At 43.7% G+C, this 27,215-nt stretch overlaps 1 protein-coding gene across 1 annotated transcript; it reads left to right on the forward strand.

Moving 5' to 3' along the window:
- atosa (atos homolog A) lies at window positions 1-27,205 on the forward strand. Its single transcript, XM_069662851.1, has 12 exons — window positions 1-115; window positions 17,446-17,630; window positions 18,134-18,330; window positions 19,041-19,166; window positions 19,444-21,301; window positions 22,668-22,793; window positions 23,504-23,592; window positions 24,628-24,724; window positions 24,939-25,097; window positions 25,237-25,305; window positions 25,647-25,846; window positions 25,963-27,205. Exons 1-12 carry the CDS (start codon window positions 85-87, stop codon window positions 26,114-26,116), a joined length of 3,291 nt encoding a protein of 1,096 aa, XP_069518952.1. The 5' UTR covers window positions 1-84; the 3' UTR covers window positions 26,117-27,205.
- Window positions 27,206-27,215: the final 10 nt, after the last annotated feature.

Below are 27,215 nucleotides of genomic sequence, written 5' to 3' on the forward strand. Positions count from 1 at the left end.
CACTGAAGGTTTGGGGGTCCAGACACCGTTGTGCTGCTGTCAAGGCTGTTTGATAGAAAAAGAGAAGATCCTGAAGGCATCCTGATGACACTGGACAACATGAAGCCTGAGCGAGGTATGTGGAGCACCCGAAACTCACACACACACACACACATATGGGGTGAACCTGATGGTCAGTGTATGTAGACAAGCTGTGCAGTTCCAGTTTTAGTCAACTGATTGTACCCGTTCCCCTGAGAACAGAATCAGGCCAGAGAGTTATGCAACAGCTGGTCAGCCTGGTCACTGGTTATATGAATTTTCAAAGCTTGACCCCACTCAGTGAGGACTTGTACATACAACCGTTGTCTGCTCTGTTTTTGAAGTGGATACAAAATGTCAGCTGTTTCTTTTCCCCATTATTACCTGCAAGATCTTCTCCCTGCCAATGGCTGTTCCCGTTTCAAGCAGCTCTTGTTTTGACAGTCTCCTGCACTGCAAAATGTTCCTGACACCCACCCTGTTGTGGAAATAAGGCTCCTTCCATATGCTCTGCAACCTGTTTACATGTCGCTGGATCTGCAGCTAGAGGTAAAACAGGGACAGAGGGGACAGCCTTGTTTGTTCCAATGTGATTATGCTAATTTTACCATTGCATTAATTTGTAAAGGGCATTTCAGTACCTTAATCTCTGCCCTGACACAATTACCATCAGGTGTTGTGTAAGCTTTTTTTATTGTATAAGCTAAATAATGCACTTTGTGAGAGACTGTACATGGTTGTTCGTGATCCAGGGTAACCAGCGACTTGGTCTGTTGTCAACAACACAATAGCACCATACTTGGAAGCAGTGAATGGCCACTGTTCTCAGTCATGATGAGATTAGCTGCAGTCAATCAGAGATAGTCTGAGTGTTTGCATAGGTTATGAAACAGCTGCTGACTGCCCAAAGTGGATTTTTTTTAAAGCACAAAATGCAGGTTATTGGATTCTACAACAAACAATAAACATGTGCCCTATATGGGCCCAGACGTTTAACCCTATCCTTGTCTGTAGGACCCTTAGCCTTTAAATAGAAGCACTGACATCTGTGTGATGTGACTGGACAGAGTAGAGGGCACTCTGACTGACCCTCTATTATGTAATTATAGCCTAATAATACAGCACAGCATGCTGGGTCAAGTGTGAACAGAAACACTGCTGCTATATGCTGTAGTATTGGTTGGGGGTAATGACTTCATATTGGGGGATATTAAGGTTATTTATAACCACATACTCAGTGTATGTGTATGTGTGTGTATGTTTTTCTTGTATCAGTCAAAAGATTCAGAACTGCCTGCCTTAGGCACATCACTACAACAAATCTGCTCTTCACTCCTCATGTATTGTCACCATGTCAGGTTGTCATGTTCTAATTATGTGACTTGCACAGCAGTAGCTCCCTGTTTGAGTGGCGGACACTGTGGGGCTATTGTTATTTGGAACATACTGTACAATCCCTGTAGAGGAGATACCAGATTGCTTATAGCCCACATGCCTTCCTTCTTTTGCCTCTTTCATCTTGCTGCTCTCAGAGGAAGGGACTGCAGTGGTGAGAGGAGCTGTTTACTTAGCAGAATGACTGGACTACAGCTAGACCGAGTTGGACACAAAGCAGTCAGTTACGGCTCTGATGCTGGATTGAGGGTTCCTAGGTTTGAAAGGGAGAGCTGAACAAGTCCAGGCATGTGCCTCTAACCCTAACACTCCTGCAACAAGTCTCACAGGCTCTGACCTCCTGATCAGGAGGGTGTGAAAAATCAAGCCAAGGCCTCATGTGGGTGATGATGGGGTGATAGAATCAAAGTTTACCCTGTCACACCTCAACTCTTGTTCCACCTTAAGCACCTTTAGAGGGGACTTTGGAAGCTAGTTATGCTCAAATCAAACATATTGAATAAGTATCTGCTGTAGTGACATCGATCCTAATAATTAGGTCTCATTGATCATAATAACATGGGCACCCGACCTCAGGGAGGGAAGCTCAAATGCTGTTATGAAATAATGTTAATCAGTGTGTTCCACTTTGCAAATGACCATATTTGCAGGTAAAACATTTTTGACAAACCATTAGCTACTGTTAGACAACAGCTAACATTAGCATTCAACACTTCTTAGCTAACGTAACTGTGTTACAGGATACAACAGGGAAGGCACCAACTCCTCACTAATGGTAATGTTAGCTAAGAGGTAGTTGAATTGAACTTTAACACTGCTGTCCAGCGGTAGCAACTGGGTTAGCAAATATGTAGCTAACGTTAACGTTAGCTGGGAACACAGAGGTACAACATTTTAACAGCATTTTAGATTACCGCCAAGCTTGATGTCAAAGAAAAATGGCTGCCCTGTGAATATAAGGTTGATGTGACCAATCAAACTAAGTTGTTGTCTCTCAGTCACTTCTCTAAAAACGTTATTTTATAAGCTTCTGGAGTAAAAAAAAAAAAGGGTGATAACAATACTAGTGTATGTATGTCCCCACACACGTTAAGTAATTGATGTGTACTTCATCATAGACCTGTGCTTCTTATAAAACCAAAGAGTTTAGACATCAGATGAGCAGAAATTTCACGCAGCATCTCTTTGTGGCGCTTTGTGAACTGTGCTTTTGTTAAAAAAAGGAGAAGAGGAGCACTTATGTTCTGCTCAGGGGCCCAACCAGAGTCATCTGACCCCCTTGTTTTTCTGTTAGCTGAGCTGTGAGTCAGGATGGCGTGTGTGTAAGAGTGTATGTGCGGGTGTGAGGAGAGGGTGAGTGTGGCAGAGAGTGCACAACACATTGCTATTGGCCCTAATAAGCGCTGTACCGTTGAACCATGTGGCTCGACTGACAGCTTTTACAGGTCCCATAAAGAGTCAGTCCAGACCTGTTTGCACTAGCCAGGGGGGAAACGTGGCTTGTCAAACTGTTTCAGCTGAAGTGTGGTTTAGCTGGGTTTTATTTGTACCCGTAAAGACGTAATTTTGTTTTAGTGTCGTTGTGTCCACATGAAGAATGGCAAAGTTTGATTCAAAAAGCCACAATGGAATTGTTTACGACATAAAAATAGGCTGTTTTTGCTCACTTGTGGTCATTTTAACAACCTAAATCGCTGAAGGGACATTAGAAATAAAAAGGCTTTGCATCAGACTGTGTTATGAGGTCATTTGTTGAAATATATGAGCAAAGAGCTAAGAATGGTGGCTGAGTGCCTCCTCCTTTATGCTCTTAACCACAGCTCTCTCCGCCTTTCAGGCGCACATTAAACAACATTCAGAGATGAGCTCAGAGCTAGTCATGTCGGAGTCAGACCCAGTCGGCACTCTGCTCCTGCTCTCCGTATGATTATTTGCTGTGTTTATTTGTTGGTGGTACTTCCTATTTGGAGCCATCAGTCCTTTTTATAGAGGAGTTGAATAGAGTCCACCACCCCCCACCCGCCCAGTGTACTCTTCGCTGCCTGCCTTCTGCCGAGCGCTCAGCCAGATTACAGCTGCCCTGAGATGTCCCAGCCACATGCCAGCGGATCAGAGAATATACACTCTCACTGACGAGAGACCCAGATAACACACAGCGACATACACTGTTGTCCCGTACAGCACCTGCCTACTCCTGTGTTGTCCTTGCCTCCTCGTGCTCTGAAGTGATTTACCCCGTAGCAGGAGGCAACAACAACAGGTGCTCTGTTTAACTCCTGTCACACAGTTGGAGTCCACCTCGATATACATTTTTCCCTCTTTCTTGATTGAGTCATTTATTTGCTGGGTCTTTGTGCTCGAGGTTATTAGCTACATAAAACCAGGTTCAATCGATAGTACTGGCTTTTTGGTTCCAAAACACATCTTGTATTATTAATTTTTTCATGTATGAAAATTAAACAACAGAAAGATTGAAAACTTTTAAATAAATGTAAACAAATTACAAAACTTCAATAGCTTTTTCTGACCTTAAGATATTCCTGTTTATGTATCCACAATCTTGAAGTAGGAATTAATTGTATCAACTACTTTAAGTGTTTTACAGTATTGCCTTTTCAATACAACAGCAGTGCCATTTGCTGACCCAGCTGTACTGAACATGGATATTGGACTCCCCATTGTGCAGCGAGATTCAGAGCTGCCTTTCGCAATGAATACCAATACTGGGGAGGCATTCAGCTGTGAGTTACTGCCCTGGCCTCGAGAGTAATCAGCCTAAATCAATGCTGTTGTGACAGGTTTCACTGTAAGTAGCCTAGCCGTGCCTAGCCACTGCATGGGATTGGACACCCAGTCCTCCCAGTCCGGCAATGCTCTTGCGTAATGCTGGAACTTTTTAATAGCACGGCAACCTTTCGTCAGGACACATACACAGACAAACTGATATTTTATACTGATATTTCTACAGGCTTAAGGCCTAATGTCACTTCAGTCATATTGACACAGACATATAAGCAGGTGTACATGGCCAGTACAGCTACTCCCATTAAGGCTTAGTGTTAATAAGCTGTACGGACGCACTAAAATAAACCCTGTAGACTTAGTGCTGCACTGGCTAAAGCTGAAAGTAGCAGCATGGGTCGAATTTCTGCTGCCAGGGTGCCACTGAGCCTGTGATGTCATTGCATGCGTGTTCGTCACTTCCTCCCGCCCAGCAGACGTCTCTGCAGGAACAGGAAGAGCCATCTGGGCCTGGTGGTTTTCTCCTGGTAGGGGTGGTGTTGTTGTGGCGACGATGTAATTGTGTGTTTATTTTTGTCAGACTATGGCATCATCAGTTTGTGATTGGTTATACGTTTGTGTGTCTTATTCCATGGTCCGTGTGTCTGGATGAAGAAGCAAAAAAGGTTATGTTATTAGTTCCTGGTGACCTCTGTAGAGCATCCTACTTTCCACTCGAGTTTTAATCCCCGATGTGGCCTAAGTGGATCTACTATAAGTTCTGTGGGAAAAGTACGCCTTCCCTGGAAACCCCCTGCTAAAGACAAACACCAGAACTCATGCCTGGCACCAAAATATTTCTATTTCAAGCTTCCACAATGTCTGTTATTTTTGTAACTGTGAAATCGAATAAATGTTAATCTCAGCATGGTAGTACGTTAGAAAATACTGCAGAGAGGGAAGGCCTTGCACGGGCTATTTTGTCTCTCTCTGACCTTGTAGTGAATGAACTTTCCCATTTCACGCTCCATTGGTCTTCTTTTACTTCTCCTATCTTCCTCTGTCCTCCTCTCTTCTTCTCTCCTGCACTCTGAGTCACATCACATAGGCTTCAGCGACTGTTAACACCTCAACACTTCACACCTCCACCACTATCTGCTGATAATATCTAGACAAAAAGCATATTGACAGATATAGAGCTCGGTTGACTTACTATCACAAAAACACTAAAGAATGGGTAATAATAGGGCCTGACAGATGCATCAGTATACTTATATTGCTGTCTTATGATCAAGACTTTTGCTACAATACTACTTCTGAAGTGCATTTTCAATTTGAATAAAGTAAAACTGAGGCTGTAGTGCAATATACAAAATACAAAATAAAACTGTGGTGTTTTAATTGCATTTTTGACTTAGTTTTTGTTTAAACTAAAACACAATGTAAATCACAAATTCTATGTTGCTGAAGATTTGCTCATTATTGCTGGTGCTCTCAGGTCTTAAAAAAATCACATTAAGAGTGACAGTCCTATGATAAAACTGTAGTTGTCTTAAAGACCAGCTCCATTCATGTTTTAAGAGATATAAAATGCTCTGCTTGAAATAATAAATTGTTCCTGCCATCGTTTAGTGGCATCCTGTTGACACTTAGCTAACTTGAAATGTAGTAATTAGTAGGAGTAATGTTAACGTTAGTAGTCAGTAGTGAGTTTGTAGAAATTGCGATGACGGTTACAGCTGGCTCGCGCATCACCTAAGCGGTTGCCATAGGTTGCGTAGCGTCACCCTGCTCATTAACAGGATTGGCAATCTGAAAACGTGTTGTTCAGCCTGTCCTTGGTACACGGCAGTTTAAAAGCAGACAGGCCCAGCCATGGAGATGATGCTTATGTCGTCCCTGATATGTCTTGTAGCACATGAAAAACACCACATGGAGATGTTTACAAGGTTAAACACTTGATTTTTCACTGGAGGGGGTCTTTAACTTAAGTCCCTTTCACATAAGTATTGCACTCCTGAACTTATCCAGACATTACCCAGAGGAGCTGCATGTGAGAACGCATAGAACAATCATTTGAACTGGACATTAAACGGAGTTTACCTTGACAGACCCTAATTACAAAGTGTGTAATGTCGGACAGTGTGAACAGCGCGGGTAATTGTCCAGAGCCCTCGTAGCGAGCGGAGTTCTTATTTGAAAACATCTTTAAATAACTAATCAAGGCAGTCAAAGTGTTCAAAACATTATAAGCTCTCTGCAGTCTGCAAAACAGAATTCCTTTTAAATAATGAAGAGATAGAAAAAGAAGTGCTTTGAAGGATTTCTAAAACTGGTTAATATTAACATTGACAAAGAGTCTAGATTGGTTTGAAGAGGCTGGAATCCTCTTCAGCTTTTAGGTCTGTTACCAGACACCACACAGTGTGATGTAAGCCAGCACTTTAATCAGGTTCATACGCCAGACCGACACGCAGCGCACACACATCTCATCTGTTTCTGTGTTAGCATGCTGACGGCGTGCTGTGGAGGTGTAGTACTAACAGACCATAATAGATGATTAAGAATATAAACGTGTGATTACAGTATGTAAATCTGTGCTTTCATACCAATCAAGAGAAATCTAATATCAACCAGTTAATATTTATAAAGCGATAATTGATCTTGAAGTGTTCCTTTAAAGTAACTGAATCATTACACACACACACACACACACGCTCCCAGTCTCTGTTAACAGAGTACCTCTGGGGCTCCTTGTGGAGGCGTTAAGCACATTGTTTATTAACAACAGCGTGTGGTTAAGTTAATTGGAGACTCGTCACAACTATCCTCTTTCCTTTTCTCCATTGTCTCATCTCATCGCTTCCAGGCCGACGAACGGCCGATTCCCCTATCACCCCCAGCATTGTTTCATCCTCACAACAAAGCAGCTGACAGACAGTCTGTCCTGTTTAACTGGGTTAATGTTTATTCTTTCCCCTTAACTCAGCTTATTTTTACTGGTTAGGTCTTTGTTTTGAATGCTGTTAATGAATACTGGTTCTCAATGTGTAAAGTAGGATCTAAACGATAACTACAAGAAGTACGATGTAATGATTAAAGGAGAGACGACGCGCCTAAAAGTAGAGAAGGTAAATAAGAGCTGTTTTTAAAGCTTTACTGATAAAAGGTGAGTTTTTTTCTAACTATGTCAAGACTTTGGCCTTGTTCTTCTCCGTCCCAGGTGGTTAATTCTAGTCACAAACCACCTCGAACTGCCTGTGCCACAACTGACACACTTTCCGTGTGGGCCTTGGAGCTACGCTGCTCGGGTTGCTCAATTCGGACTCCCCTTACTAGAAATTGGCATCGGCAGCAGAGAAGAGGTCAGAGGCTGTACATTCATGTCGGACAGGGCGGTTCTGGTTACAGAGAGAGGCTGGTCTGTCCTACTGCCCTAGTGTCCCGTAGCCACCAGCAGACAGCTCGCCGAAATTTAAACTGCCAGAGTAAAGATTTAGTGTCAGATTTTGTCTTTAGAGGAAAAAAGAAAAGGAGCTCAAGGAGACTCCATCTTTGCACACAGCTTAATTATGTTGCCGATAAAGCAAAAAGTTGTACTTTCCCCGAACTTTATTCTGGAGGATTTAATTATCATCTTTTACATTTTTATTCCAATAAGAAAATCTTTATTGTTTTTGCCTTCTTGCTAATGCACCCGATATAATATTGTAATAAGCATTCACTACTTTGTGGCAATAACATAAAATAATGATGTTGAAATTGAATTTACAATTACTCTGTTTCTACAGTGTACATTGTGAGGGCTAGATTAGGCATTACTGCATTATTTCCTCGCTGGGGTTAGTAAGTCCCACTTTGCCCACCTTGTCCAGTACTGCTGTACTCACTCCACTCCATGTTACATAAAAGGTATTAGTTAGACAATGAGTTTGCAAAAGAACCACTCTTGCTTGAATAACAGGGGCTTAGGGGTCCTAGCTACAGTATGTGCACGTAAGGTCAAAAGGGGGACGAAGAACCTTTGGTCACTGCGTCTGGATATAATCTGGCATTTCAGGAAAGATAAGAAAGAGGATATGTAGTGTGACTACCTTATTGTTTATGTAGTTGCATCCTTATGGGCCTAATCTAGGGAAAGTTTACAGCACGTATCGTGTTGTTCAGCTTCACTCGGCTTGGCATTTACTCAGCAGAAAGCGTCTACACCTGAAATGGCCCGGAGAAACAAGTTTTCTTCTTGTAACCATCGAGCAACTGCTCTGATTAATGAGGGCTTTAAGTACCTTTTTCTTGGACCTCAGTTGCTATGGTTGTTAAAGATGAAGAGAGCACTCTAAATCTCATTGTGGTCAGTGTCTGGCAAAGAGTATGCAGGTTTTCTTCTGATTTAAAGGCTCTAGCAGCTGTGCTCTTTTTTTTTTTTTTTAGCAGTCCTGTCTAGTTAAAGGTGTGTTACTCACTCCAAATCAGCTGGCTCGGTGTGTGGTGGCAATAAAATCCTGCAGACTCTTGGCACTCGTTCAGCAATGGTTACCTAACCGTGATAGGCAACCATTGTTACCAGTAATTTCATCATACGGTGCTGATCTAATACTGTAGGATGTGATTTAAGACTGGATTTGTGTGAATGAACTCAGCGAAAGGTAACTGCAGTTAGTTGGGTTTAAACAACATGGCCTACAGATGCTAAACACACAGCTAGATTACAAATATGATCAGTTTTTGCTCAGTAACCATGAACAAAAATAAACAGGGATTTGTCTTGTCAGTCATGTGGTTCCTGTACGATTGTAACCAGCGGAAATGTGTTTGGAAAATGTCAAATTTGAACAACCAAGTGAAAGAATTACAAAGTGAGAAAGAGCCTTAAGTTACTTTTTCCACCTCAGCTGAGACGAGTTGTGTCCGTCAAGAGCTCGTACCTCAAGGTGAAAAGTTTTTTCCACAGGCCTGGAGCTTGTTTACCATGTGACCTCACCAGTATGCGAGTTGTTGAGCTTCTAAACAACAGCTCTGTTTATGCCTCACAATGACGGGAGTGAGAGAGAGGGCAAGGTGGCGTGTCAGTCTGGGTCGAGTGTGTGTGTTTGTTTGTTAGCACTGGGAGAAGAATGGCAGCTGAGTTCACAAAACAGAAGAAGGGTTCTCCTCAGCTGGAAATGTACTAACGCCTCTCAGCCAATCAGGGTCTGTTGCTATGTCTGCTGTGAATCTGCCTCTTTGTGTTGCAGAGTGGGAGAGACGGGGGCACACACTTGTCAGGGATCCAAAGTCCATAGTTTTGAAGAAATGTTTTAGTTAATCAAGTGTGGGGGAAAACGTATTGAAAGCCCTGACTGTATAAAACTTTCTGGAACTAAGTAATGGTTAACAAACAAAGCCTGAAGTTAATCAAAGTTCACCCACTCTGGAAACAGTTATTGTGATGTGTTTAATTTCCCCACATCAAACTGAGTCCGGATCAGCTCTTCATTATCACTGATCCTCACCACTCTTTACAGTCTTCTGGCAAAAACATGCTACAGCTCTTGGCAGACTTCACCCCCACTTCCAGTGTTTTTTAATGCTGTAACACAAGGCAGACAAAAACAGGAAAGGTGAGCTGGCAGTGACGTGTGATTCGTGTTATAAAACACTCTGGAAACACAGCTGACCCTGTTATTACAATTGAAATGAAGCAGCAATTATTTGCTGATAAAAGAGTGACTTAAACACTCACACACACTTTGAATAACGACGACAGCTCAGCACACGCAAAGTCAGTGTGATCACTAAAGACATAAAGGCACAACAGACAATGTCAGTGTACAGCGCAGAGACATGATATACAGTCTGAGTGTAGCAGACGTGCTCTAACACAAAACAATCATATGCTGTATATACCCAGTGCATGTCACACACACACACACACCGAACACAACAGGACCATTAATTGTCTTCACACACCTGCTTGTCAGGCTGCAGCTCCCTGTAAAACACAAAGACGCATATTTGTGCAGCTCCTTTCTACACCCTTCAACCACCGTGACGGGAAGGTTTAACAAGGCCCCCCCTCACATTCCCTCACTGGTCAATAGTTGTGGTCCGGTCAGTCAGCCAGGAGAGGAGTGACCCGCAAGACCTCCTTTTATAGGATGAATTGAAAAAGCTAAAGTCAGTTTTGCTTTCACAGGAAATGTAGCAATTTGAAACATTAAAGGCCCCATATGTGCACTGTTTCAGTGGAGGTTTTGTTTGAAATTTCCAATGGAGTCATCATGTTCGTTGAATATATTGTCAGAAACCTTATATATTGAGAGTATGCCCTAACTCTGATGTTTTATCAGTTGTCCTTTTCCAGGGACTCTGCACTATTTTATTTTGAAATGATCTACAATGTCTGTAGCTACTAATAATAACTCAGGTGTTGAGATCAAACGTGATATTAAGCTCATATTTTTAGAGGGAGACCATCTGCTAGCTAAAAATATATCAGCTATGCCAGATTGACAAACCTTCCGTTTCAAACCTTTCCATGTTTTTTGACATTAAAGGTTGAGCACACAATTTGCTTAAAATCAAGAACAGCTGACTACAGAAATAGACACCACAGGACTCCTTGACCTGTTGTCCAAAAAGGTGACCGACCACTTGGTTTTTCAGTACCATTATGAGGAACATGAAAAGACTAGGTAATAGCACTCAAGAACTGCTAGAATTAAGAAGTGGTAAACACCAAGGCACTTTCAACATCAGCACTGGATTCCTGCATGAAATCAGAAAAGCACAAGTACTACACATGCACTTAAAAAAGCTAGTTTATTGTGGGAATCTGTAGTTACCACAAGACTTGTTTTCAACTCAGCATGCTGTGATGTAAGTACAGCATGTTGCGTTTACAAACAAAATGCTTGACAGAATCTGTGTAATGAGTGTTATGTAATCATAATAGGTTCTGAATAAGAGATGAAGGTAAGTCAATGAATACTGAGAAGGTTATGGAGTTGGCTGCATTGTAGATTTTGTCTGATAGATGTATGTGTTGTTCAGAACCACACTCTTGTTCTGACTGACTAATACAAAAGGGGAGATGCTAGAGAAAGAAAAATATGAGCTGCAGTGTTATCCTTCAGATGTATAGGGAGTGGAGATGCAGTAAAGTTGGTCTTGCAGACCAGCTGGGCTCCAAATATAGTCGGTCAGACTGCAGAACTGGCCGTGGAACAGAAAAAGACCGAGTTGCAAACAATTCCCATGGTGGTGAAATGCAGTATCACGAGCTGCTGACACTTCAAATCTGCCACCTGCTTTGCTACCAGTGCATTTGAATACTTTGAAACTGTCTGTGCGCTCTCGTCCTCTGGGGATATCCACATAGTGGACGTCCTGGCAGCCTTCAAAAGCCCAGCTCAGTGATGGATTTTAGGGGAGTCCCTTTGTAATAATCCAGAAATCGCTGAGTTGTCTGTGCTGTGCTCTGGGAAGAAGATGGTACTTGTACATTAAAAGGTTAGCTTTGTCTGCTAACTATAGCACATCAAACAAAGCAGCACAGTATTACACATGTGTCAGCATTTAAGTTAGTAACTTGTCGCTGTTTGAACTTTTCTCACAGTCTTGCAATTATTTTTATCGCTCCATTGTGTGTGGCTTCAGGCATTTACAGCATTAGCCTGTTGTGAGGGCATCTGCCAGCAGTGCCCATGTTAAAAAGTCATTAAATAGTGGAATTGAGGAACCGACACTTTGAAATCAGACAGAGAACGAAAAACTATAATCGAGAGCTACAAGACTGCGTCTATATTTATCTAATCGGAGGCTGAAATGAGGAGATTTAGCATGACAGAACTGTCAGTGTAATCTCCCATTTTTTGCCTCTGTGTATTCACTGTAGAAGTGCAGCTATGTACGTATGTGTGGGTGGTTGGGCTGCACAGTTGTTGATAAAATCTCATATTTCTCACGCAGAATTGATAGTATCATTTTTCATCATATTCTCAGACGTTATTCAAAAATAGGATAGCATCTGTAATTTTCGGCCAAGGGGAACTTGCTGCTTTTTTCCCCCCTGTGGTGCTCCAACTATGGAAACCGTATGAACACACACATGTAAGTGCTTTTGACTCTTTCCATCCAACAAGGGAAAAAAAGGACATTTTTTCTGCAAAAGCACAACAGAGCTGGTGTTACATTTAGATGTGATGCTGTTTCATTTACCTACAGGTCATGTGAAGCTGTCTTGTCATTTCTTTGGAAACTTATATTCAATGCATTAATCAGGCTGAAGTTTCTGTTAATGCAAATTTGGGAGAACCCGTGTAGAATTATAAATATCACACAGCTTCATTACACACAGTATTCAGAACCGTACATTTACTCAGGGCCTGTCTACATATGCATGCCCATACAAAAAAAAATTGCCGTTTCCTTTGCACTTATATTTTACACATTATGACTCCAACACAGAGTAGTGACTAAAAGGTGGGAGTGGTGAAACAAAGCTTTTATTCGAGTATATCCGCTGCTGTACCTGATCAGCTTCAGGACTTTGCAGACGTTCGGGTTGATCCTTCACTGTTTGCTTCCATTCAGAGGGAGGGAGATATCATTGTGTGCTAAGTCGACACACCTCAGCGAGCTCAGCTGACTGCCTCTGCAGCACTGAAGCTGCATGGAAATGTCTTTAACATTCAGACTCCTGGCTGGCTGGTTATCTAGAGTCTTCAGGTCCTTGAGAAAATGCCTCTTGAAAAGAGCATCTCAGAAATGTTAATAATCCTGTTTCTGCTGCGCTGTTTTTCATGAGCAAATTGTTCCGACCTTTGTACTCCCCAACAGGAGCTGTGGACGGGATTCACTTTCAAAGCCAGTCTCACCATTAGAACTGGGGCAATGCAGATATGTGTCTCCTCCAGCCTGTCTTTAAATAGGTTTTACTTTCGGCCCACTTTAAAATTACAGTTTGAATAATAGACTTTGATATTTCTATCAACATGTACGTTTAATATTCACACCCTCAGTTAAATCATTCTTATTCTGTCTTAGTTTCTCTTCTCTGCTTATAGGACTGTTTTTGAATCAAAATGTTAAACACCCTCGTCTCAGTATAGCAAACAATGTGTTAAACTAGCTTGAAGGGTTTCTGATCTGCTTCTTGTTTTTGCAAGGTTTAAACATTTGCATGAAAGTCACTTGACAGACGGTTAACTGGAAGCATCATTTTTATGACTTCCTGTCTTCCTTTTGCACAAACTGTGCGTGTTTCCTATCTGCCCTTTAAACTGCTCCGTCTGTCTCCTCCAATATGTGTGTAGACCTTCTGCCTCTCTCCCTCTGAAGTGCGTCTCAGCTCTGCCTGGTTGCTGCCCTGCAGTATATGATCTCATATTATCTTTTGATAGCCAGTAGCCCTGTTATAGGTGAGCTCATCAGTGCTGCGTCTTTGATCTGTGACTCTCTGGCTCTTGTCTCCCAGAACAGATGTACCGCTAATGAGAAAAGAGCGCGACTCTAACGTACTCCCTGCTTCATTTTAATGAAACATGGTCATAAACAAATGGCACACATAGAGAACCGGCGCTGGCTGTGCAGAGGAGGATGGGAGTGGTTTTTTTCTGCCATATGGGTACTTACACAGCATTCAAATTAGCTGCGAGTGTATGTGTGTGAATGGAGAGCAGAGCAGCTTCGCTTTAGAAAGAGGGCCAACCACGCAGTGATTGTGTGGCCACAGTGCACAGATTAATGGGTCGGCTTATCTGAATGTGTGCGTATCTGTCTTCCACTTTGTGTCCCTCTTCCCATCTGTCTCTCTGTGAAACGGACACACCACTGCGCACAAGATGTAGAATTTGATCCCAGCAACGTGTTTTCAAATTACCAACTTCAAGCACACTCTGAATCTTAATCACCCGTAAGTCATAAGCATTTTAACCAGGCGCTGACATGTTTCATTAGCCTCTTAGGTAACGATGAATCACACCAAAGTGCATGTCAGTGTGTACTACGGTGTGTGCACTCTGGACGCTGTGTTTGCTATCGAGGTTGACCCCTCTGCTCTTGTCCTGGAGGCCTTTTTCCATCCCACATGACTCTGTGCTGATCTGTTGGCCCGAGGACACAGAGACAGCTGAGAGGTGTGTTTGCCTGAGCGCGTGTGTGTGTTTGCGTATACAGGCCGAACCAGCCTAACTGTGGGCGGGACTCCAGCTGCACTTGGTGGCAGGCGGTCACAGTTCTAATAATAAGATGCCTGAATCTAAATCCAAACTTGTTACATAATTCACATCACACGTTATCGGTAGACGGAGGAGAGGTCACACGCACACGGAGAAGAGAAAGATCAGTGCTCCATTGTGCTTTACGTGTTTGGCTCGGTAAAGAGCGGGATGTTTCTGCAAAGCCTCTTATTATTGAAGCAGTGGACCTCAACCTGACTGCTTGAAATGTTTTCTGTTTGCATTTCCCGAGCAGCGCGAGTAGTTGCTATGGTTCTTCTCCAGCATGAATGCAAGGGGGAGCAGCGATGTTTACACACAGGTTTGGAAAGACAGAGGCTAAATTGGATCGTGTGCACGGAGTTGGAGAGAGGAAGAAAAGACGTATTAATACATTCACAAAGTTCACAAGTGGATGAGAGAAAGGTTCCACGTCATAAAGAGATGGAAATGCAGGGATGAATTGGTCACGGTTCTGTAGGGAGGAGGAGGAGGAGGAGGAGGAGGGGACACACTGCAGGATTGAACATTGAGCGCAGATTGTACGGCTTAATGATCGGTAAACACCGCAGATTGTTCCATAAATTCCCAAATGACTTTAACCATTTTACCAAAGATGGGATTAAAAACATCTCAGAGGGAGTTAATTTCATCATCTTGCCTTCACGATGAAACCTCTGTTTTCTTACGTCACAATAAGATTTTCTTGTTCTGAGTATTTTCATTTGTTGAAAAAGTACAGAAGTGGGTCTGTTAATAAGAATCTGTGTGTTGAACGCAGCTTTCTCTTTTTTACGTCTCTCTCTCTCCCTGCGTCTTTTGTGTTGTCCTGCCTCCGGGTCACCTCCCAGCTTCCATTTAAGCTCTGTTTCTTTGTGTGTGTAGGCTTCATAGGAATGCTCCATTCAGGCACGACACCCTGAAGAATGACAGCTCTCATCTATGCGTTCAGAGGCTGCTGGGCCCCATAACCAAATCCTCAATCACTAGTCCTTTGTCCTGCTCTGCACGTGTGTGTGTGTGTGTGTGTGTGTGGGTGTGTATGTTTGAATGTCTTCAGTGCGTTCATGTGTGCTTTTCTTGTATGTTCTTTAGGGGCGTGTATGTGTTCCTGGGTTTGCCTTTCCTAGAAAGCAACAATCTGACACCCACTGTGCACACATGATTGGGTGTCTGTGTGTAAGCGTTTGTGTACGTTAAAGGGGGGGTAGCACACCAGTTCTCAGAGGCTGTTTTTCCTCTGCTCCCTTAATCACTCTCCTATCACCCTTCCTTTCTCATGTGTTCTTCACTTCCTTCATGGAGCATCACCTTTAACCCAAATCCTTCTCATAGCACCGGAAACTGAAGGCTTTCCGACTGCAGACTGGGATTCTAAGTTAACCACAAACAGAAGTACATTCATGCCAACCATGATGTGAAGGTGATGGACTCGGTGACCTTGAATCTTGACCTTTGTCATGTATTTCTCCTTATGGTCTGTCTCTGGCTGCCTTTAACTCCCTCACCGTTGGTCTCCTGCTCTACTTGTATGAACCTTTCCGATTGCAGCCGGTAAATAAAAGGAGATTGTCCCTGAATATAGCCTCCCTCTTCGTCTCTTTCACCCTGCGCTTATTCAGCCTACAGCTGGCTAACAGACCCCCACTCTCCCTCCCCTCCCTCCCCCTGCTCCCTCCCCTCCCTCCTCATGTTTTGTGTTGGACTGCGCCTCTCTCCACGTGCAGCAGCAGCTCAAAGGCATGTAGGAGGAGTTCCCTGAGAGGAATGTGCGTGACTGGCTGGCTGGCTGACTGCAATACGTACACCACACACACACACACACATACACATACAGCAGCAGCAGCTAATACCTCACGCTTCTGCAGAGCCAGCTGAGAGGGACTCTGTTCAAGCCAGCTTGGCTCTGGTGGGAGGAGGACAGGCTGTATGTTTATGTGTGTGTTTTTCTTCTTCTAGCCTTATGAGGACCTGACATCCTCAAAATGATTAAAACATTTTTTTTTAAATCAACACAATTGTGACCTAAATTTGTTTGACTAAAATTAGAATAACAGAGGGAGGAGAGTTTGAGATTGTAGCGCAGGCAGCTTTTTCTCTGCGTCTAAGTTTGTGCTTTGGTGCTGTAAAGAAAGGAAAGCTGTGATTCTCAAAGCTGCTGTGTATCAGCTGACCTCCTGCGGGATTCTGGGAGTTTTTCTCTGGAGGAGTACAAGAGAGAGCTAAGACGGGCTCTTCAACCTTCTGCTAAAAATACCCCTGCTTTACATCTAAGCTTCAATTACACCACAAACAGAGCAGGACTGTTAATTTTATTTTGGCAGGGGACAAACCACGAGACACAGATTCAATTTAGTAGAGGTTTTTAACATGAACAGACCCCACCTTACCCCCATGTTCAATGTGCTCTAAATGTGGTTATTGTGAAGAATAGAGCACAACAGATTAGCTCAGCAGTAGTTTTGACAGAAGCGCTCAATCAGAGGGGAATAACTTGTTCCTGAATGATGAAAGGTTTATTCAGCTCTCCCTCCTGCCAAATCGTGGTCACCCAAACAGCCCCACCCAACCCCACCCTGTCAAAATAAGTGGAACAAAGGGTGGTGCAGCATAACTCTGCTATTTCTGCTCTTTACTGTCCTCGTGTTCTGGTCAAGTTTTTGTTTCCTAATGGTTTGTTAATGAGTGTGAATGACGTCAAGCGTCATTATTGCCTGTACTTCTGTGTGTGTGTTTTTGTGTACTGTACAAGAGAGAGCGTCACCCTCCGCTCAGCTGACATGGAAGGTCTAAATATATTCTTTTGAAGCGACCAAGCTGGAAAAGTCGTGTCATCCTCTGCCTTCCCCCACACCCCTTCTCTAAACAAGTCTTTCCTGCCATACTTAAACAGCCGTATCCACCTGAGTAGAAACATCAACAAAGACATGTGCTTGTCATGTCAATTCAAGGGTCTTTCTTTTGCCTCTTTTATTGCCCAGCATCCGTCACAGGGTGGAGAAGTTACCAGTTTACCTGCTAATTTCCTCCAATTCGTTCCCGGTGTTCTGTGTAGATGTGAAGTGATTCGAAAAGATCTGCTGACCCGCTGTTTCTCTTCCCCGCATAGAGGCCACGGAGGAGTTTTTCGAGTACGATGCGGAGGAGTTCCTGGTGTTCCTGACCTTGCTCATCACAGAGGGAAGGACCCCAGAATATTCTGTGAAGGGCAGAACCGAGGGGCTGCACTGTCCACCGGCCCAGTCGGCCATGCCGCCTCTTCACAAGCATGAATGCAGCGACAAACTGCCCCAGGTAGCGCACGTGCACTCACACACACACACACACACACACACACACATCTGTGCAAACAGCCTGTAGTGTCTTCTCCTCATGTGTAAACAGAAGGGACTCATTTTATTACTAGCGGTGTTGCTGCTTCATTTTGAATAATGCAAGAAATGATCATGAAGTCAGGCCTACTTATTAAAGGGGATGCAACATAACATGTTGTTTAATACAGATATTATTGATCATTGTACATTCCCTGTCATTTTACAAACACAGCTGGAACAGTGCACCCATAGATATATGATATAAATATATTATAGTAAAATCCAATACAGTCTAATAACACCACAAACTAGAGCCTCGGAGCGGAGGGACTTTTAATATTGTGAACCAACATATCAGCTCTATTTGAGGCTCTTTCTGGGTCCCATCTGCTTTGCCCTTAAATCTTAAAGTCCCCGTGTTGACATTCACTAACAAGCGCTAACCCTCCACCTTTGTCTGCCGGCGTGTGTGTGTGTGTCCAGTGTCGGCAGGCAAGGCGAACCCGTTCTGAGGTGATCCTGCTTTGGAAGAACAGCATCCCCATCATGATTGAGGTCATGCTCTTACCGGACTGTTGCTATGGTGACGAATGCCCCCCGAGTGACCCCATCAGCGACCCGGTCATCAAACAAGATGCTCTGCTGCTCGAGAGGTGGACCCTGCAGCCAGTTCCAAGACAGTAAGGGACACACAAGCGCATGCACGCATACACAAACATGACTTTACTCTTTAAACGTGAGCACAGCTACAAAAGCGCGTCACTCAGAGGACACTTTTTGTATAAAGTCAGCAGTTTGTAAAGGAAATACAGTTTTATTTCTAAGGCTGCTGCTTCCTCCCATCATCCATTGCTATGGTTGGCAATATACGCTGCTTATTTCGACCTGAGTCAATATAAATAAAGTTCAACAAGAGAAGGATGAACCCTTATACAAACAGTGCCCGCTGTGTGTGGAGGTATATGCAAGTGAGCACATGTACTAGTTTATACAGGTTTCAAGAGCAGGCTTATTGCACATTGACTGACCATTGGCCGTCGTTTTTTTAATCCTTTCGACTGCTGTGCTCTTTTGTGCGTTTGATCTATTCAAAGAAAAAATACAGATGCATCAGCCTAATCTTTGAGTATAAGCAGAGCCACACAAAAGTGAGAGCTCCAAAGAACAAAAATATGCAAAAAAAAAAAGAGTTAAAAATAAAGGGAACAAAAAAAACACTCAGAAGTTTGGCACTCAGAGGGTTAATTAGCCTCACGAGTTGGCCCACTTTCCTACTGGCATATGTAGCAACAGGGGACACTGTGTTTGAAAACACACATCCTTGAACTGTTTTCTCATTAACCTGACATACTGGCACATTTCCACCTCTTTGTGACTGTGTTTTTAATAGAAGCGGCGATCGCTTCATTGAGGAGAAGACCCTGCTGTTGGCTGTTCGCTCCTACGTCTTCTTCTCCCAGCTCAGCGCCTGGCTCAGCGCCTCCCATGGCATCGTCCCCAGAAACATCCTGTACAGGTCAGACACAACACTCACTCAAGACTTTGACACCGGTGGGCTGAATGCTTTTCACTCAGGCAGTTGGATATTAAAGCTACAGGAAACCTAATCTTAAGTTACGATGTTTTTAAATGTATGTATAGTTGTAAATCTTGTGTAGTCTCCTGCTTTGAAAATTGAATTAGAGAAGGCAAACTGATCCTCTGCAGGCTCTGACAGTCTCTCTATATATTTAAGGTATAAGAGTTATTGATGGTGTGTGAGTTGAATTCTGCTCTCTCTCTGTGTCGAACAGGATCAGTGCTGCTGACGAGGAGCTGGTGTGGCAGTTTTCCCAGCCGCCTTCAGAGCACATTTTCCCCGTCCCCAATGTATCGCAGAGTGTTGCCCTCCAGGTTCGTGTCCAGTCTCTCCCTCGCCAGCCCACCTACCCCACCCTGGCCTGCAGCATCCATACAGGCCTGCCTCCGCTCTACAGCAAGACCCCCAGCCTCAACCCAAACCTCAACGCCCATGGCCTGCCCACCTTCAAAAAGAGCCAAGATCCCGGCAAAGACAACCTCCTTCACAACTCGAACATGTTCAGCAAGAGCTCCAACTCCATGTCTGGCCTTGTCCTCAATGGATTACCCATTCCTAATCTTCCCATCAACAACATCCCCATTAACAGCCTTCCCCACGCTGCCGTGCCAAATCCTTACAGCAAGAAGAGCCAGGAGCCTGCTGAAGAGCACACGTATCAGAACGGAGAGCTTCCGCAGGTCAGCATCCCCCAGCGCCAGGGCTCCCCACTGTTCCACAGGTCCTCTCACTCCCCCACACCTTCCCGCTCCCACTCCCCCTCTCCACTTCCCACAAGTAAAGCGGGGAAGTGGCTGTACTCTGCTCTCAATGGTTCGTCTGACCCCACACAAGTAGAGGACTATGGGTGTGGCACCAACAGCAGTGATAGGTCAAAGGGTCCCGTCCCAGAGCCACTGAGAGCATTTAAGAATTTCTCCTTGGCTGAACCAGCCCGCTGCCCCTCCCCGAGGCCGTCTGCATCCGAGACAAACCCCCTGATTGGCTCCCTCCTGCATGAGAGACAGGAAGTTATCGCCCGCATCGCACAGAGGCTGAACTTCTGCGATCCCACAGCACCGCCACTCCCTCCCGGCCTTTTTGCTTCTGACAACCCTCCCAAAGCCATGTGGGGCAGTAATCATGACGATATAACTGCCAGTAAGACCAAAGAGCCCGAGATACCGCCCTATGAGTCTGTGGGACGTGTGTGGCCCAGCCCCTTCAACACACCCGTGACTGACACTTGTTACAGCAAACGTGAGAGCTCCTCCCCCAAACCTGCAGCCTGCAGGAAGCTGAAAATGACGGAGACAAGAGACGCAGAGGAGGAGAGGAATGGGGAGAAGGAGAGAGAGAAAGAGAAGGAGAGGGGGAGAGACAGCTCCCTGATCGCCCAGGCGGTTCAAGACATTACCAGACTCATTCAGGAGAGACTGTCTGTCCCCTCCCTGTCCCCCAGGCACAGCAGGAGCGGCAGCCCTCTGCACCACACGCACACAACAACAGTCACACACACAGTCCGCACGTACTCACACACCGCACACAGCCCACAAACCTCACACACTGCCACCAACGGTTACTCCAACGGCCACACACAAAGCCACGAACCTCACAGAGGCAGCACACACACCGCTGTCACACACGCGCCCATTTGCACAGACAAGCCCCGAGTCGATCCCAGGACCGAATGCCATTCTCCCCGGGCCCAAAACGGTGCTCATTTTACACTTGAAGAATCCTTATTTAAAGGCCAGTCCTACAACCAGGCTGGTCAGTGTTTACGAACTCCCCCACGGGAAAAGCTCAGAGTCAGGACACCAAGCAGCCATGAACCCCCCTCTACCCCCCCTGTCTTTGAGAACAACCCAAGGAATACCCAGATCTTTAGTTGGACTTGCAATGATGCCAGCCCAGCTGTGAACTGTCACATAAGCCACAACCACAGCACGCCTCAGCCTCAGTACCAGACTCAGACGCAGTTATGTGCCCCAGCCCAGGCCTCTGCCCTGCAGGATGAGAACCAGGCACCCTCGGAGTCTGGATGCTCCAGCACCCCCAGTCCAGACATGACCCCCCCTTCTACTGTCCTGGTAAGGGAGTGATGAGTGTTGGCCCATTTAGCAATCTGCAATCATTCAAGTTGTCATGCCCAGTGCGTGATTAAAGCAGGCTTGGTTTAACTGCATCACTAAAGAGTTGTTTAAAATTGGGGAAATGATCTCTTCTTTTTTTGTGAGGGTGATTGATGCCACTTTCATGTCTGTACGTTAAATATGAAGCTTCAGCCAGTTGGCTTAGCTAAGCACAAAGAATGATAAACAGCTAGCCTAGCTCTGTCCAAAGGTAACAAGAACCTCCCACCACATGTAACCTCTAAAGCTCAATAATTAACACATTATATCTTGTGTGTTCAATCTTGCGGATTATTTGCAGACTATTTTTATCAGAGAGCAGTGATATCTTAGAGTTCCCTTTTCTTTGTGTGCAGCTAAGCTAACCACCAGCTGGCTGTAGCCTCATAATGTTACACTAAGAGTGGTATCAATTTTTTAGGTTTATTTTCATAAATGTGGAACTGTTGTAACTAATGTAACTAATGCTGCGTTCTTATGGATTCAGGCAGACGGTAGACGGCAAACTGGATATCATTTTTGTAGATGAGAGCAGGACTGTAAAATGTGGTGAGGCCGGCAGAGATTGCCAGCAACAGTAAAGGTACATGGGCGATCTGGTCAATGAGAAGCTTATCATTTTGGTACAACAACACACAGAACTTTATGACCAGCGTTAAAATCCTACAGAGACATCTGTAAGACAAACAAGGGATACACCAAGTCCAGTTCTCCTTTCACTATCCTTATTGGAAAATGAATGAATGACCTCACGTTTTGAGGGAAATCTAACAATAATTTTATGTTTGCAATAGAATATCAAGAAAAAAACTGCATTTATAGCTACAAATATTAGAAAAATTACATAAAATGATTAAATTAATTTATTGATTATATAGATTATTCAACATCACCATAGCAACATCTCGTTTTTCTGTCCTGCCGTTCCATCGGAGTGTTTGTTTGCTTTTCCCGTCCAAAAGGTGGCCGTCTGCATGAATCCGTGTGAACGCAGCATAAGTTACATTTTAAAACATGTTTATACATTTATCTGTATTTTATGGAAAGCAAGCGTTTCATTAAACTTCCTCACTCAATGCAAAGAAGCTTAAGTTATCTACTAGAGAACTGACTCTGAATTTCAGGTATTGGTAAACAGCTCACAACGGGCAGCTCAAACTAAAAGGCGCCCCTTTGGTTCACACTGCTTTGTTAAAATTGGTTTTCTTGGGAACAGGAGCTACTCGATTGCGATGGAGATGGCATGTGTTTTCTGGGAACATGATAATATGATTATTTCATTTTATTTGCAAGGTTTTAATCTATTTTCAAATCTGTGCTCCAGCGCGCTCACAGCCCCTCCCCCCTGCGTCCCTGTAACACCTGGAAGAAACAGAATCGCCACTCATTAGACGCCACAGCGACCAAGGCCTTCCACCCCTGTACTGGCCTGCCTCTGCTCTCCAGCCCTGTAAGGACAAACACACACACACTCATCCACACAGTGAAACTGGCAGCCATTGTCAGTCCTTTCTTTGCGCATTTGTTAAGATTTCACACGCAGGCTCACAGGCACACTCAAACCCTCACTGACTCAGTCAGCGCCGGTGTCAGTACAGCTGTGTTTATCATAACACCACACTCGCTACCCTTTTATTTCAAGGCATCTGAAGCATTACTCAGAGTACTTTCACCGGCGTGAGAAGAGGGCCTGTGAATGTTTGCCATAAAGAGACTTTGAAATATCTGGCAGGTGTTTTTATTGCTGCCTGGCCACTGAGTTGTTGCTAAGGTTAATGTACACAGACACACACACACACACACAAACAGGCGGCGAGTGAGTAAGGCACGTGAGTCATCTGTGCCTCTTCAGTAAGTTGTTTCACAGAGTTAGTCAGATTACCACTCTCCTAGATCATCACAGTTTCCTGCCTCCTGAATGTTCTCACTCACACGCGCAGTATTTTCATATCATGATGCACAAAATATAGTCAGGATTTACCATTTAACTCTTTTTTTAAGTGTGTCATATTTAAGTGAGATTTAAGGTTTACTTCCTGTTATTGAAAAGATAGCATTTTACACAGCTTATATGAGGAACTTAAATGTTGTCTTTCAAGCTCTAACCTGTGATTCTGTGATGTTGCTGAGTGTTAATCGTGTCCTGTGTGTGCTCGGCAGGTTCCTCAGAGGAAAAATCAAACAGGCTACTTTGACCTGGACACCTCTCTGGCTGGCTGTAAGGGTTTGCCTTGGGCCTCTGGGAAAAGGTACATATTTTCTCACCTGGTGTCTCTGCTACTGTAGTTAGCCAGCTCAGCGCAAACTGAGTTTGTTCAGGAGGATGCAGTCAGGATACTTTCCCAGCTTGAGTACAGTCTTAATAACTGTTAAAAGGACAAAGAATTATTTGTTTGTTTTTCAGTTGCCTCCTACATCATCTGTTATTGTAGTACCATCTGGATCAAGTTACTCATTCTGTGCATCATAATTTTGTTTTTCTCACTTTGCAACATTTCAGCTGTTACTATGTCTTAGTGCCAATGAGGCAAACTTTGTTTTTGATGGCTTTTTATTGTGTTTTTCTCAATTTACCAACAGTATTAATTAAGCCATCCAAACTCATTTGACCTGTGTATGAGGGAGATTTGCTACACCTTCCATAATTCAACCCTACCACACTAACATAGCTTTGATCAGCATCAGGTTTGAGACGTATTGTCTGCGTGTTGAGGGATCAGACAATGAGAGGGTTGTTCTGAGTGGTGTGGTTAGGTCAGCCCTGTTCTGCTGACTCTTCCTCTCACGCTGCCACCTGCTGAAGCTCTGCTGTACTGTGACTGCATCTACAATCACACACTTTCTGCTCAAAATGGCAGACAGCTGAATTGGCTTTAAATACACAGAGCTTCATGGCTCTGCCTACACAGGCAGGCGTAGGTGTTAACTCAATGTTGCTTTTGATAAAGCAGATGTTCCGAGAGTTAGGCGTTTGCGGTGTAAAATTCATCCTTCAGGTTGTTGTCAATTTGGTTACTTAAAAAAACATATATGTGATTAAAGATTTTAAAGTTAAAGGTGATGACAAATTACATCTTTCCGCTTGTTTTTTTAATAAATTAAGATGAAAGAGCTATAAAGCTATATATATTTGTTTATACACAAATAAAATTCATTCTGAGATCATTTTATCTCACCTTGGACTCAGGTCTCCTCAGACATACCAGGAATGTTTGTTACATGAATATCTAATATGTTGTCATTGAAAAACAAGTTGATCAAGTATGTCTGTTTTACCCCTTTAGGGTGTGTCCAAAAAGAGAGGGGTTCACAGATGAGTCACAGCAGCTGTTCAGTGCCAGCGCTCCACCTGCCAGTCTCAGTCTGCTGGGAAACTTTGAGGTATACCACAAAAACACAGTCAGAATAATATATATATATATTTTTATGTACAAAATGATCACAATATGAATCTAAAATCTGGAGTATCCTTTATTTAGCTGCTTGTATGTTTTGGTCCTTTTCCAAAAGAGTTTGTTTCCTGGATGAAAAAGTCAGAGGTCAAAGAAAACCTCAATGATTTTGACCATTTCAAAAATTAACCGTGTTTCCCTAGGAGTGTGTGCTGAACTACCGCCTGGAGCCTTTAGGGATAGTGGATGGTTTCACAGCCGAGGTCGGAGCCAGCGGGTCCTTCTGCCCCAGTCACCTGACCTTACCTGTGGATGTGTCGTTCTACAGTGTCTCTGATGACAACGCTCCCTCACCATATATGGTGAGATTACTTTTGATCAATAATTCAGTTTTCTTACCACGCCCGCTAACTGAGCCTCTTAATATGTGTGTAAGCTCCTGTGTGTATTACCTGTCTCTGCCTGTTTGTGACACAGTGGTTGTGATGTGTTTTCTCACAGGGTGTGATAAACCTGGAGTCCCTGGGGAAAAGGGGCTACCGTGTACCTCCATCAGGAACCATTCAAGTGGTGAGGAAATGCCACAAATGTAGAAGTGTTCTATAAATATATTTTCTGAAATATCTGCAGCATTGTGTAAACATGACTGAGAACAAAGAGCAAATCACACACAAAAAGGAAAAGGGTGACCCCTAGTGGTAATATGGGGAAATGTGTCATGTTGCATACAGACTAAAATACATGCTTTTATTCATTCATGGTGCTTTTACCCCTGAATTACTGAGGCATTTTCTTTATAAAAAATATTATTAGCTTAATAAGCACAGTGGGATGTGAAAGGCTCTATTGTGTCTCTATAGACTGTACAAATCTGTCTTAATCCTCCCATGCCCTCTTGTTCTACCATTCAGACCTTATTTAACCCCAACAAGACGGTGGTGAAGATGTTTGTTGTGATGTACGACCTACGAGCCATGCCAGCTGGACACCAGACCTTCCTACGCCAGAGGACCTTCTCTGTTCCCGTCCGCCGTGACACAAACAATCAGACCAGCAGGAAGCCCCTCGCCCTCGGCCACGGACGCACTTTACGCTACCTCGTTCATCTGAGGTCAGTTGGCTGTCATTTAGTGCATCTCTAAAAATTGAGTGTTTCCAGTATCTGTCACATTTTTCCTCCCTTATTAATCCTTATTGTTTTGTGTTTCCGTTTTGAATCACAAACAGGTTCCAGAGTTCCAAGTCTGGGAAGATCTACCTCCATAGGGACATCCGTCTGCTGTTTTCCAGGAAGTCCATGGAGGTGGACAGCGGTGCTGCCTACGAGCTACAGTCCTTCACAGAGTCTCCCATTGACCCACCGTTCTCCCCCCGCTGCTGAGGCCGGACTGCCTCGCTTCCTCCGCCCGGCAGGCCGCGACCGAAGCTTCAGTCACACCTCAAAGCCAGCGACAGACTTTTACTCAGCCAATGGCAAACTGACAAGGCTCAGAAAAAGCAGTGATTTAAGGACAGCGGTCAACAAGCTTCATCTGGCCTGTGCCCAAAATCTTCAGTTACATCCTTTTTGTCACCCAGAACTGACAAAGGGGCGAGCTAAGAGGCTGGGAGACTCGTCAGGAATGAAACCTTGTTCTCTGCTAAGATCAGAGAGTTTGGGTCAGAAGTCATAGAGTAATGTTTCAGATCCTGTTCTCCTGATGAAAACGGCCAGATGTGATAGATAATTGTTTTTCCTGCTGTTGTGTGTACCCCCTCCAGCGTCTGGCAGGAGAGTAGAGACCAGTGATTGTCTACAGAAGCAGTTAGACACTTCAAATTATTTCAGGCTACTCTGTTTGCTTGAAATCGAATTATCAATTGGACCTCTTAGTGACGTAATGAATAAATGTTCACTCTCAATTTCTTTATAAATGCAATACAAGGCCCTTTAAATGGTAAAGTATTTACCTTTAAATCTTTGAAGACTGATTGAATTAAAAGTGAAGTCAGCTTTGACCCTGTGATTCCTGAGCTCGGAGCAGAGGGAGCGCATATGGAAGAGGAAGACTGTGGTGCAGCGCCCTCGTCCAAAAAACATATACCATGGACCACTAAAGAAGTTGAACAAGCAATCAAGCTAGATTCAACTGAAAGCATCATTGCAGAACATCAGAAGTGCACTGTGGATCTTTTTTTCTCATTATAACTGGAAATGAAACAGAAAATAGTAATATTCTAATACTTTTGTACTGTTACAGAACCACTTTATTGGAAGTGTTGCAATAGGAAGAGTAACCTTAGTTTAGTGTTTACACATTCACTTTCAGTTTACTTAACCATCCGTTTATTTAATATTTAAATTAATATTTCAGTTACTACTTGTGACGTCTGTCATGCTAAGATGATGTAGTGCAAACTGTATATCATAGTATGTATTTTTGACATTAATATTCAAATCTGAAAAAAAATATATCTATATATCTTCTAAAGCAATCTTG

This window comes from Semicossyphus pulcher, unplaced genomic scaffold (genome assembly GCF_022749685.1).
Source record: "Semicossyphus pulcher isolate SPU_LCO1_2020_fin unplaced genomic scaffold, fSemPul1.0.p SCAF_1, whole genome shotgun sequence".
Taxonomy (NCBI): Eukaryota; Metazoa; Chordata; class Actinopteri; order Labriformes; family Labridae; genus Semicossyphus; species Semicossyphus pulcher.

What these genes read in the sequence shown, in the direction of transcription:
- atosa (XM_069662851.1), top strand. Translation starts at nt 85, where the DNA reads ATGACACTGGACAACATGAAGCCTGAGCGAG. An exon ending in CCCCCCCTTCTACTGTCCTG is followed by an intron (nt 21,302 to 22,667) that starts GTAAGGGAGTGA and finishes TCTGTGCTCCAG; the next exon opens with CGCGCTCACAGCCCCTCCCC. An exon ending in ACGCTCCCTCACCATATATG is followed by an intron (nt 25,098 to 25,236) that starts GTGAGATTACTT and finishes GTTTTCTCACAG; the next exon opens with GGTGTGATAAACCTGGAGTC.